The sequence below is a fragment of the Pygoscelis adeliae genome, unplaced genomic scaffold (assembly GCF_000699105.1).
Source record: "Pygoscelis adeliae isolate BGI_AS28 unplaced genomic scaffold, ASM69910v1 Scaffold27, whole genome shotgun sequence".
Classification (NCBI taxonomy): domain Eukaryota; kingdom Metazoa; phylum Chordata; class Aves; order Sphenisciformes; family Spheniscidae; genus Pygoscelis; species Pygoscelis adeliae.
Genome location: NW_008825410.1, coordinates 2,790,939 through 2,804,933, shown reverse-complemented (window position 1 = coordinate 2,804,933; position 13,995 = coordinate 2,790,939). Strand labels below are relative to the sequence as shown.

General features: G+C 37.0%; 1 protein-coding gene across 1 annotated transcript in view; it reads left to right on the top strand.

The window, feature by feature from the left end:
* Positions 1-1,995: 1,995 nt before the first annotated feature.
* The window catches only part of AKAP9 (A kinase (PRKA) anchor protein 9), a 118,657-nt gene continuing 106,657 nt past the window's right edge, over positions 1,996-13,995 (top strand). The window contains 1 exon segment of the mRNA XM_009330588.1: positions 1,996-2,136. Within this exon segment, the coding sequence (XP_009328863.1) occupies positions 1,996-2,136 (141 nt within the window).

Below are 13,995 nucleotides of genomic sequence, written 5' to 3'. Positions count from 1 at the left end.
CCGCTGCGAGGCCCGCTCCGCTGGCGGCGCCGGGTGGAAGAAGAGCCGAGGAGGAGGAGAACTAACCTCCTTACCGCTTCGCACCCGGGGCACGAATTCCGTTTGCCTCTTAAGCCTGGGAAGCTCCCTGTAAACCTTTAAGGAAGTTTATAAAACCGACAGCTGTTCCTCAGTGTGGTACTAATACCGTGAGAGAGCCTTGGCAGGCAGAGGATTAAAGACGCCTCCGGTGATGCGGTGAGGTGCGTTTACCGGTTGTCCGAAAACGCCGGGTAGTACGTGAGTCACCTGTAGGACCTCGCTGTTGGCAGCCCTTGGGGCTGGCACACCCGCGTTCAGCCATCACCGCCTCATGGGCTGTCAGGCTGCTCAGACGGTGCCCTGCGGGCTTATCGAAGTGTTAATCAAGGAGCTTATCATTTACTCTTTAAGCATGGCTCAGTACACGCCGGCTGCAAAGCACTTCACCTTCTGGGCAACAGACTGGAGTTACCACGCTCTAGGAGGACCTCTTATTTACTTCAAAGAAAGCTTTGGTGTGGTCAATGAGATAAGATAATTAATGGCATTTGTAGGAAAATAAGATAAAATTAGTGTTTTGACATTAGGTATCGTCTGGTTCCTTCCAGCAGTCATTGCTAAATGATAAGAGTTTAGAAGTTTGTAAGTCAGTCATTCATGCTAAAGATACACACGTAACTTGGCAGGAGCTAATAATAGTACAGACAACAAGCAGACAAGCTAAAGATGAAACTATGAAACATCATCACTGTCTTGTTTATGTGGTCTATGGAAAAGAGAATGTAGTTCAGCTGTGAAGTATTGCATAGGTATTTTGCTGTATTAGACAAAAGCTCTGTAACTTAGTGTGTTTCTATTTCTTTTGAAAGAGCATTCAAAACGTACATTGGGAAGCTCTCCTAGATGGAGCTGTATGTTTATGCAGGAAAACCTGTTCTTAAATGCTTAGAGCAAGAACGGTGTTTACACAATGTTATGCAGTACTATTAAAAGGCACTGGGACAGATCAGGTACTGGTGGCAGTACATTCTGTCACAGCCAGGTTGGCTAATTCCTTTGTAGTAAATTAGAAAGTAGTTTGCAAAGAAAATGGTTGAAGTAAATTTGCCAGTATTATAAACCACAGTGAAGAATTTATCGAGAGAACTTATATTTTTCTGTCCATGTTGGCTTGGGATTAACACAGAAAATTAATGACAATTACTGAAAAGTGAAACAGAAGCCAGGACTCTAGCAGAAATTCAATGGCTTCCTTCTTACTTTGAAAAAAGACGTGTACACACTTTACTAATTTATTTTGCGTTTTAGGAGCACTGTCATAACTCTCACCCTTCTTCTAGTCTTGTCTGACTAAAACCTAATGATATTCTTGTAAGTAAGTATTCGTCTGAAGACTTTCATATTCTATGCTTTTGAACATCCCTTGTCGTTTAAGTCACTGTAACTCTTTAAAGCTATATGTGATTTACATGGGAAGGGACTGTAAAAGCATTGTTAGTTTTTCAGATTTTTCATTGCTGTTCTGTGTATCATTTACCCCTTTTTTTACATTCGAATGATGTAATTAAATGTGGTGTACTGTGGGGACTAGGTCACAGCCTTCCAGTGACAAGTGTCACTGATGAAGGCAGAAAAGAAGAAATTGTGTTAGCAGCAAATGGAAACAGGAGTTGCTCCTGCAGCTGCTTTTCTCCTTTTCAAGGATACAAACACATTCACAGTAGCGTGATCGGTATGTCTCCTAAAATTGCTTGGCTCCAATGAATATTTTCTGCAAACCACAGCAACAAGCATCCAAAACACTTTTGAGCCTAACCACTGAATGTTGTTTAAATAAAATAGCTGGAAAAGTGCATTAAAGTATGTGTTGTTATTGTGCTAAAAGGGCAGGTGTTGCTATACTGCAGATACCTTGATGCATCTGCCTGAAATTATAAATTTTAAATATAAACAAGATGTTACATAAATTGCGGGATGAATGTTGGCAATTGGGAGGCCAGTAAAAGAGCAGTAGGTGCCATGGAGGTGGCTGGTACATTGCTGACAGTGGAGTTACTATTTGAGATTGGGACTTGGATTCTCGTTTGTTTTCTTGTGGGTTTTTTTCCTCGAAAAGTAGGTAGCTAACTACTGCCAAATCTCAGAATGTGCATTTTAAGCAATATGAACTTTCTATAAAGCAATCATTTGGTTGTTTTCTGATCATAAGGTTGAGTAGGCAAGCTGTGGAGTTTGGTTTTGTGTGAATTTATCTGCAATGGAACTTTGTTTTTCTTTATTCTCGACGTCTTCTTTAAGACACCATCTCCCCACATAGATCTTTTACAGAGAAGTGTATTACAAATGGATTTTCTGCAACGGAACTTTCTTTCAGGTCCTCCTTTATTACTGCTGGAAATGAGAAGCTGCATTGTGAATCTTAGCTTGATTGAAAGGTGCTAAGTGTACTCAAACCTGGCAGAACGGGTCTCAGTGCGAACACACAGCCTTCGCCAGTACATAATTTGAAAAATGGAATAAAAAGCTCTTGATAGAAGCTCACCAACATTCATGTGTACCTGCTGACTCTTGGAGACTGCCCCAAGTCTTTATTATGAAGCAGTTGCACCATATGTTGCTGTTCTGTCTGTTAAAAACCCACAAAGGCAAGGGAGGCACAAAGTTAAACCCAGTAAATTACATGCTCCTTTTTCCGGACCTATAGTCATTCATTTTCCTTTGCCACAAGGTAAATGTGCTGGATATTAACCCAGCTTCTATAGATGTCTGTCTCCTTTACCCATTAAAATGATCTCTCTGTGCTTTTATAGAACTCCCTTCCCCCCAAACAAGCAATTTCTTCGTCTTAGATCCTGATCTGATTATGGTGGAGCAAGAAAAGTGTCAAAAAAGCTAGTTAAGGGGAACACGGTAGACTGTGATGGAAGGTGGAAAGGAGATATGTGCCAGCAGCAGAAATATAGATGCATGTTGTTAAGTTGATCAGTGCCCCAAAACACAGTGAACTTAGAAATCAATCAGATATATGTGCCTTGCTGAGGAGATTCTAGAATATTATTGATGACCTGAGACAGTGTCAGGTCTTACAAAAAGACTACAGAGGATGGTGATTGAAGATCTTGGTGTGATATTTATGCACACACATACTACATGTGCATGTCTTTGTACATCAGTTTGCTTGAAAAATCTCATCTAACATTACAGTGGATACTATTTATGGTAGTTGGGTATGTTAATTTTATGTATTTATTTAACAGCTTAGTAGCTGGCTTTTCTTATCAGGATGTTGCACTATTTTGATCAACTTTCAAAACTATACAGAGTAGTTTGCTAGCTTCAGAATGAAAACATCAGGGACTCCGATTTCCTTGTGAGAAAATGGCTGAGAGTATTTTGGTAAAGCTCTTGAAATTTAAAAAAAAAATTTGATTTAATTTATACACACACATATGAATCACACAGCTATTATAACTGGTAAAATTAAGAGATATGAAACTAGCAATAGCAAGTTTTATAGAATGGTCCATTTTACAGTACTGAAATACAACTGCAAAGTATTTAAGTATGTGCATTGCTCCTGTTTAATTTTGTGTTGAGGAAAGGGCACGCTCCCTAGCTGTATGCTTTTTTTTGGTGTGGGACGGGTGAGTGAGGGAAAGACACTAATTTACTTTGTAAATTCTCTCAGATTGGTCTAGGATTTCAGGTCTTATATTAGAAATACATAATTTAGTGTCCTGATTTTCAAAGGTTCTATGTATGTTTGTAATATATTCTTGCTGAGGTGTTCGAAGAAATCATGTAGTTGTTGAAGAACCTTAAGAAATTAGGGAACTGGTTTAGTTAAACACTTGAGCATAGAATAAGCAGTGTGACCACTTTTGATCTATACCAGAGAATTGCTGAGCAGATGGAACAGTGAAGTTGGTTTGGGAAGCTCTAAGGGCACTCAGTGGACAAGTATTACAGGTTGTATAAGTAATTTGACAAGTTATCTTCACAAATTGAATAGTAAAAAGAAATAATTCCATATTCTGTCTTCTGGTCATGCATGTGAATATTTCAAGTGGCTGAAAATGAAAATTATTTGTATTATTAAAATAGCATTGTCTAAGAGTTGAGAATGTTTGCTGTTTGCATTCTTACGTCTTCTTCTTTTGAGGAGAGAAAAAGATTTTACTTCCTCATCTCTGGTCTCTTTGGACTGAGAAGTTTTGGATTTCTCAAGGAAAGCTGTTGATCACTTTTTTTTAAATAAAAGACTCAAGTGAAGCATGGAATAATTATGTGCCACAGTGATTAAAACTCTAATTTAAAACCCCCAGAAGAATTCAACATATAGATTGTGTTTGTAAAACACAGTCCTTTTAAATTCCCTGTAAATTACCTGAAGAGGGAAAAAACCTAGTATTTCAGTGGTTATTAAGAATTTTTCGTCACAGAAGACAAATTAAATACATTTAAACCTCACATTTCATTAAACAGCTGGCCTACTAACACATCTTCTTCCACTTTCAGGTGTAGATTGTTCATTTTGTTTGTTTTCTGTCTGTCTCAAATAACTTGAACAAAAATAATTAAACAGAATCCTGGAAGCAAGAATTTCCTCTTCAGTCTGCATTTTCTTACTCTGCTTTTCTCTTAAAATAAGAAGTCATATTCAGCCATGTCACAAAGTGCTAATTTCATTATAGAGCCCTAGTCATTGCTGTCATTCTTCATAAAGTATGGAGGAGAGCAGCTTTATGTTCACAGAATGAGAATGATGCTGGGCTGCGTCTATATCTGAAGATGCTCTGTGTGTATTCATGGACAAGAGAGGAAGCAACTGGAGGGAAGTCTATGCTAACTCTCAAGAGTCTCCTGGAAAGGTGTGGGTGAGCTTTGGCTCAACAGATGTGAATGGAAACTGCCTAATCTCTGTTTATAACAAAAAGTTATAAAGTGCAGTGCACAAAAGTGCACAAAAAGAGAGTGCAGTGAAACTATGAAAAAATGCTGTAAGAACTGGGCTTTAAGACTGTTTATTTGAGGGAGCCCTTTTTCTTGCACATGAAGATCCTCATAAACCTGTACCTAATTCCTAGGTGTTCCTCTTTTGTATTGCTAAGCTATTTCTTCTTCCAGGTCCTTCTGAACTTGTGGGTTTTGGCTCCTCTTTGTCTTTTACAGGCTTCGATCTACTCTCTCTCCTTTGTGTCTCTGTCAATTCTAAATGCAAATAGTAGGAGGTACGTGGAATTGCCTGTGTGTATTTTGATTACGAACATGAGTAAGCTTAAGAGCTGATTTTTGTCTTGCAGAGAAAATCACAGATACAAGGACTGAACGTTACCCTGGAGAGAAAACATGTGGTTTTAAAACTCTCTGAGTAAAAGCAGAGAGGGCAGAAATTGAGTAGAGGTGAGAGAGAAAAAAAAGGTGAGGTGTTCACCTCACTGTGCATGCTTTTATTTTTGTTCAAAACGGTGGATATCTGCATTTTATCATAGAGAAAAGATTATATACATTTGAGATGTAAATATATTTTATCTATATAATTGATTGCTACTGGGGTGATACATAAGCTCGGATGAGAGATTGAAAGGAAAGGTAGTTTGTGAAACCGTTTTCAAGGCACATTCCATTTCTAATAGCAGAAAAATTGGGATGACTAGCTTAAATGTTGAGGTTTTTTTAATAGAACTTAATTGTTCTCTTGAGGATAATAGAACTACCTGCTCTTTACAGTTTTCTTAGTGTTCTTTTTTCCTTTAAAAAAAAAAAAAGAAAAAAGTTTAATTTTTTCCCATTGTGTCCAGGTTTCTTCTGGACTTTATTGGGTCCTTGTAAAAAAAAAAAAAAAATAGTACTTGAATTGAAATTTGGGATTTCAGTTCTCTTTTTCAGTTGGCACTGGTAGAATTCTTCCTATTTCTAAGCGTGATCTCCATTTTTCTTCTGTTTCCTTGTTTTGATCTCCATTTCCCTCATTCCGGAGATCTATTCTTGCTTTCAATACTGGGCTTGATTATTTGTTTTAAATGTTATTGTCAATATACCATTTTATTCAAAGCTCTAAAGTAGCTGTCTACCTTACAGTAGTGATGCAAGGTAGAATGAGCTTAAACTAATACTTGCCTTTCATCTGAGAATGCAGATAAATATAACTTCAAAATAATCTTTGTTCTGTAGCTAGTTTAGAGATAATTGGGTCTTTAATCCAAGATACCCGGTGAATTTCACAAAAAGAAAGAAATAAGTTAACACAGTATTGTTAGTAGCACTATGAAAGCAAGAAATTGCATTGTAAAAATGCAATTTAAAATGTTTTCTTCCTGCTCCATATGTAAAGAGAAGGAATTACAGAAAAGAAAGCACAAAGTTGCCCTTTGCCTACATTTGAGACTTTCTTCATTTTAGCACTAGTCTCTCCCTCATTTCTATAGTCTGCTTTCCAACTACTTATTTTCTTAGTATGGGTGTTGCAATAGCAAAACAGAGGTGACTGCGGCATTTGTTTCCCTCAGTTATAACAGTCTCTAGACAAGTTTTGTTTGTTTATACTGATTTGGAAACAGGCATGATGACCACCACAAATTCTTTCTAAAGTACTTCCAGTAAAGTGTATCTGATAATCCAAGGAAAGTAGATTGGACCCTTTGACATATCTAGGTGTTACCAGAAAACCCTCTATTTTTTCCCACAGGAAGTAACCAAACATGTAGGTGCTTTTAAATATTGGTGTACAGAGATACTAACTGCAGAATAATATATGGTTACTGTAGCATCTTAGTGGTTGGAATAGCGAAAAATCTGATGAAAATGAGGACAAAAGAAAAAAGGCTGCTGAAGTAGGTCCAACTTTGTTGTCCTACCTTATATTGCAATATAAGATTATATACTAATAACACAATTGTTTGGAACCCTAATTTAGGAGCAGAAAGCTCTGTCTTAAATATGTGCCTCATAGCTAGAGGTTTCAATGTATTGCTATGTGTTTGTTTCAAAATCATTTCATTACTGGTACCAGCTAATGTCACACTCTGAATTTTCAAAGACAGGTTGATAAATGTACCACAGTTCAGTGAAACACATCTGATAATTGCAGTCTTTTGACTGCTATGCTCAAACATAAAGTAAATAGATCTTGAAATTTATGATGATGAGACACTTGTATGTTGACTGCAAAGTGCTGGCATCAGCAGTGCATCAGCCATATTGTGTTGATGGTTCTGGTGTTCCTGTTTCTTGAAAGAAACCTTAGTCTGCATTTTCACATGATTTCTTGAGAAGTCAACTTTTTATATTATAAACTACCTTTCCTACAACCAGTGGAGAAAAGGCAGAAGAATGAATACAAATGTTAAGATTTCTCAGAATTCTTAGTTTCTTGGAAGTATGGAGTCAGTCTTCCTGCTTCCCCCCTCTTCTGAAAAGGAATCTCAACAAGCTTCCAGATAGAACAAATTCAATAGTTGTCAGCTGGGCAAAAGAATGTGACACTCTGGAAACCAAACACTAAGCTTAGGAAAGTAGGTGAGTGATCAAATCACAGTTGTAACAACCCTAAGTTGTAGCATCATCACAAAACAGAGAAGAGATAATCTCTTGGACCATGCTTCTAAATCTCAAAACATGAAGAATTTTTAAGACTCTCCACAATTGGAGATAATAATTTTAAAGAGAATGTATACCATTTTTGTGGTATTTCCAGGGGAAAGCATAAATTTGATGGGAACTGTACTGCTGTGGCAAAATTGCAGCATATCTCTAAAACTACAATCCTGAGCTGAAGAGCCAAGAAGATTGGTGGAGTTGAAGAGGTGGAGTAGATGGGATTCTGGGACTGAGTATGTTTCTGTGCGAATATTGATAAAATAGGTGTTACAGAGAATAAGCAGAGTAAGTTGCCTAAGAGCTTACTCAAATCTGACTTCACTGGTAGGCTGTGATTTAACAGAAGTGGCTATCCCTTAATCCTGGTTTTGTTTTCTGAAACTTTTACTTGTCCTTAAACTCTTACTTCTCTGTGAAGAAACCTCCAGTGTCCAACCACAAAACAAGGGAAAAATATTTAAATGTTCCTAAATTCATTTATATTGTGTGAGGTAGCTGATTTAACATTAGTACCATACATTGAGAATGTATATTTTCAATTAAAAGGTATATAGGAGAAATAGCTTAATATTACAGGTAATGCTCCATAACAATTATAAGAAAACACTGTCTTGGTATGTTCAGTAGTACGTTGCGCTAGGTAGCATAGTTTGCTGAGTTTAAAGAGATAATGGAAGTCCTGATACAAGGCTTCTCAAAGGGGGATGTGTTTCCTAGTCTTTCTTCATTATTTGGAATATATTCCAGGAATTTGATTTTGCTTTTTTATTTTTTAATTCTGATATTTTTATTCTTTTTTAAAAAAGCAAAGTCCACAGACAAGTCTGGAATTTTGTGAGCAGTAATCAGTGTCTTTGTGAGCTTGCTTTTCTCTCATGATTCAGCAGCATGTAAAAAATAATAGAAGCCTGTCAAAATAATACAAGCCTGTCAAGTCTTGCACACTGAGCATGAAATTCATGCAGTTGGTTCTTTCCTTATGTCTGCTCTGCTCCTCACAGAGCTGTCTCTCACAAACCTACTGAGCTTGGGGGCTTTATTCTCACTCTGTCCGTTCAGTGCCAGACATGCCACATGGTATGAATCCATGTAAAAATAATATAAACAAGGTGGGCAAATGATGAAGCACAACTGAGTTTGACTTGTTTTAAAGTATTTTACAGTTCATTAAAAAAACCCCAAACCCACAAACATTTTTTTAAATAAAAATTTAAAGTTTTTTCACTTTCTACACAGAGGTGGCCAGAATGACTATGAATAATATCTTAAAAATGTATCTAAATTCTCCAGACTACTTTGAAAATCTCAACACTAATGTTTGTGAAAAGATTGCCTTTGACAACTGGGTGGAAGTCATCACATCACTTGTATTTATTAACAAGGAGTGGCTATTACTCCCTGCTTAGCTTGAACAGAATTCAAACTGTTGATCAGTATCTGAAAAGCTGATTGTCTTGTTGCCAAAGATTTAACCTCTCAAATTCTGTATCAATTTCATGGCACTCGTCAACTTGGAAAAAAATTACAATCTTGTATTGGTTATTAATAAAGTCTTATTTAGACATAGTCTGTTCATTCTAAAGGTGCCTTTTTCTTTCAGGCTTCTTAGTTAATGAGAAATTAAATTTGAGCAAAACTATTCAGATCTCACTGTGCTTTATTCCATTCCTTTACATATTCCCTCTACCTTTTAAAGTTTTTTTTTCCCCTCAATTTTTGATCTTTAAATATCTGTGACATAAATATATTTTTATTAAAGAGGACACGGTGTGAAGTGGAGGGAAAAAAACCTAAATATATTCTACATAAATACAACTAAAATGGTTTACAGCCGAGTAAAGTTTTTGCTATTATAAATTCTTTCTTTTTTCTCTTAGGAGGAAAAAGTTAAATTTACATGAATCAGGGTAATATAAGCAGTACACAGAGACTCAAAGTAAATCAATAGTTGATGCTTTTTCTAACATCCAAAAAAATACTCTCTTCAGTCCTTTTCAGCCAACTTCTAATGAACTCTTCTTCCTTATTTACTATATAGACTAAATGTTACAGTGCAGGAGGAAAGAAAAATATGCTTTGTTGTGAAATGTAGGAGTCCTGCTGATCAGGAAAAAACACGCAGCAGGCTGCAGCCCCTTTCTTGCAGCATCAACACAAACCAGAAATGGCAAATGCTTCTGTGATTTAAGTTTTCTTGTATTAGCTACATAGAGAAGTCTGGACAAAGCCTCTTGAGATACAGATTCTCTCCATGCATTACATTAGTTGTCTAAATATCACTGCATCTTTAAAGCCCTATACTCTAGAAATGGTAGTCTTTTAAGTTAATTAATTAGAATTTGCAGTTGACTATTTGCAATGTATTGTGGAAGAAGGAACTGTGAGCTGGAATGGAGTATTGATTAGGGTTCCACAGGAAGCAGCAACTGCATCACTACAGTTTTCTTTAGACTTGTCAGGATTTTTCTTGTAGTGTTCATGATTTTTGAGAAACAGCTGATTACCCCCAACCCTGGCCCCCTAGAAGCTACAGTGATGCTTGATAATACACCACAACCAAGGCTGCAGTCATCAGTTAAGACTCTGCTTATACTTATTAGGGAGTCTCCAAAGACTGGCAAAGATTGCTCTTTAAAGGAAAGAGGCTTGTCTAAATGAATTGTCAGCATTAAGGTCCCTGGGGATCTGCACAACTGTTAATATGAGAGCGTCTTTAGGGCTGATTCAGACAGAACTTCTTGCTGAAAGTCGGCATGGTGTTAAGTTTTTTGACACTGTTTGCCATGGTCTTATAAGCAAACTAAAGACTTGGTCTAGATGTGATCATCATTTGGTGGTTACAACTGAATAAAAAATTGTTCTTAGCATTATTTTTGTTTTAACAGCTTACTCTCAAAGTAGGTGGTCTTTCAATCTTTCAGGGGCCTGTGTCAGTATTTTCATTATTAGCAGTGGAAAGAATGCGTGGTTATATGTAGACAGGACTAAACTGAAGTGGGTAGCAAACACTGTGAAGACACTTAGAATTCAAAATTATCTTGACAAATGATCCGGTACAAAAGGACATGGCAGCAATACTCAAGGTTTTCTTTGCCTCTTTAATGATAAGGACTGTCCTTGGGCTTCCCAGGTCCCCGAGTCTAATGGCAGAATTGGAGGGAGTGAAGCATGATCCACAGTACAGAAGGTCAACTTGGGGACCACTTAAGCAAATTTGATGTACACAAATTTATGGGACTGAGTGTGACGTATCCAAGCATCCTGCAGGAGCTGGCTGGTATCATTACAAGGCTATTCCCTTGCTCATCTTTGAAAGGTCATTGTGATTAGGAGATTTCAAATGAGCAGGGGAAAAAGAGTAAACATCAGACCCATCTTCGAGAAGGAGGATCTGGGGATCTATAGGAAGGTCAGCCTGGCTGTGGTCTCCGTTAAGATTATGGAGCAGATCCTCCTGGAAGCCATGTTCAGGCACATGAAGGGCAAGAACATGACTGGCATTTATCAAGGGCAAATTAATTGTCCTCTGTGATGAGCTGAGTGGCTCAGTAGATGGTGGACTGGAGATAGGTGGACTGCAAGGTGGGTAGAAAATTACCTGGACTATTACCTGCTATGCTCAGAGTGCTGATACAAAGTCCAGCGGGTGGCCAGTAGTGTTCCTCAGATGTTGAAACCGTGGCTGGTACTGTTCGATGTTTTTATTAACGACCTGGAGAATAGGAGGGAGCGTGCCTTCAGCAAGTTCATGGATGATACCAAGTTAGGGAGAGCAGTTAATGAATTGAAGCATAGGGCTTCTTTTCAGAGAGCGCTTCACAGTCTGGAGAAATGGGCTGACAGAAAACCCATGAAACCATAGCAGCATGAAAGAAGATGGTAGAGGAAAGTTCACACGCTTTCCCAACGGCATAAAGGAGGAATTTCAAGTTTCCATTTCATCACTGGGATGTAACAGTAGACTACAGGATCCTCCAGTGATTTAAAAAAAAAAAAAAAAGGTGTTGTGTGATCTAACTTGAAGCCAGGAGGGGATCCTGCATTTCACAGTAGTGGTCAGCACTGTTGTTTGGGGGTCCTCCTCTTCCAGGGTATTCAACTATAAACTGAAGAACACGCATCTGAGGAACTTCATAAAAATTTTGGTTTGGATGATCTCTTTGATGACTGGCAGAGAGATTGATAGAGATAGCAAAAGCACAGAGTTTTTGTATGCAGTGTTCTCCTTTCTTCAACATAAGATCATAGTTTATATTCCTGCAGCACCTTGTCTTATTTTCTACACACCTTCCAATTTACAGTGAATGAGAAGGTAATTCTACAAGTGACACTATCTCAGTACAGTCTGGGTGCTGATTAAGGCCAATCCTATGGGAAAAAAATACAAAGACTGTGTCATAATGCATGCGTACTCTACATCAGGGCAAAATTAATTTCCACCTGCAATCCCAATTTTGGAATATTTTTGTTTTTCATGAGTTCTTTAAATTAAGCTGGACTGTGCTTTTCTAATGTGGTTAGCTTGGGTAGGTAATATTCTTGTGTTTTACTTGAAACAAGATAAGAATAACCTGTGGTACAGAATTATATTATCTGGTAGCATGATAGCAGATATCACTGTTACCCACGTGATAATGGGCTGATGTGGTCAAATATTGATTGTTGAGAAATTAAGGGGAGCTGGAGGCCAACACGACTATCTTTTGCCTCTCTCCTGCTCATCCCCATGTAATTTTTTCATTGCAGCATATATTGTGTATTTGTGTGGAGGGTTCCTCTGTATTTATTTGCTGATGTTGTGAACCACCTTTTAGATTCACTTATTCATAGTTAGCAAACACTCTGTTTTAGTCTTTATTTATTCCAAAGAATGTTCAGATTTTAACATTTCATATAAATTCTATTTTAACTCTGCAAAAATAGTTAAATACCAATTCATTCTTTCCAAGCAACTGAAATAAGATACTCCTTTTTGTTTGGACAATCATATTCAAAAACTTGATTTCACAGTGCCAGATTAGACACAACATAAAACTAATTTAAGAAAATACAAATATGTAAGCATAAATTCAGTAATTCCGTACTGTACTACATCCTAAGGAGCTGGTCTGGTCTGTGCAACAAAAGGATTATATAAAAACTGCTTTTTTTTTTTTTATGTAATGCAGGAAGATGACAAGCAATTGAGGTAATTTCTGACAGTGCTTCGCTCCTTCCATGCTCTCCAAAATAAGTCTGTATTTTTGGGTATTGTCTTAATCTACTGGGGGTGGGGAAGACCACCATTTTTATTTGGGTTATAATGTCCATGTAGCTGTATCTGTGTGTGGAAAATGGATTTCAAGTATTTTATTAGGATCCCACTCAAATTACTGTACAGAATGCTATAAAACTGGTGGAAGTAAATTTATTCTGGTGATTTTTCCCCAGTAGAAAACATGAACTTAATAGTGTTCTGCTTATAGTTATTTTGTACATAAATGCATCTAAAACAGACTATAAGTCAGTCTGGTAATACTCAAAATCAAATCTAGTGCAAGTAATTTGTATTTAGGATCCTATTATTAGAAACATGAGAATCGTTACTTTCCTTCTGGAAGCTTTGTATTTTCTGTTTTTATATTTTAATGTTAATATTAAAATTTCAATCTTTATAAAAATATAAAATGTCAGCCTTAACTTTTAAACACATAAGGCAATTAATAAGCAGAAGAAAGTATCTGTGTTACAAATATAAACTTGCAGGTTGCCAGTAATTTGATTGACAAGCGCTGTGTGGAGATACTGGCAACTGTTGCTTTTGCATACTTTTGTATTTTTATAATTGACTTCTAACTGGCAAGCACAGATGGCCATAGATTATGATTTTTGTATGTTTCTGAATTAGAGAAGATATTTATATGGTATTTTAAATTGCATTGTCTAAATATCATGTGTTAACTATTCTATATGGGTTTTGATTTTAATTGCTAAGTTACTGTATGGGATTTTTGGAACCAACTACTTTGATACTTTGTTAATAGTACGAAAGGTTTCTGTGCCCAGCTTTTGAATAATTGGAAGATTTGTTTTCAAGTAACTTCTTATTAAGTAATCAATGTTATTTTGTGGTAGTAGCAACTTTTTAAAGTTTTTCCTGAAAAAATTAATCAGCTTTGACACTATCAGGCCTTTCTCTTGCTGATAATGAAGAATGTTCTGCCACAAAGTCAGAACTGGTTGTTTCAGTGGTACTTCATAAAGTATTTGAGACTGCTCTAATCCAGAGTTCCAAAGGATTTTAGAGAAACCCTGTGAATTGCTGTTTGAAGGATCAGGCTTCTTCTGCCTTTTCCAGGAAGTTCAGTGTACTATAATCTCCACCCACCCACCCCA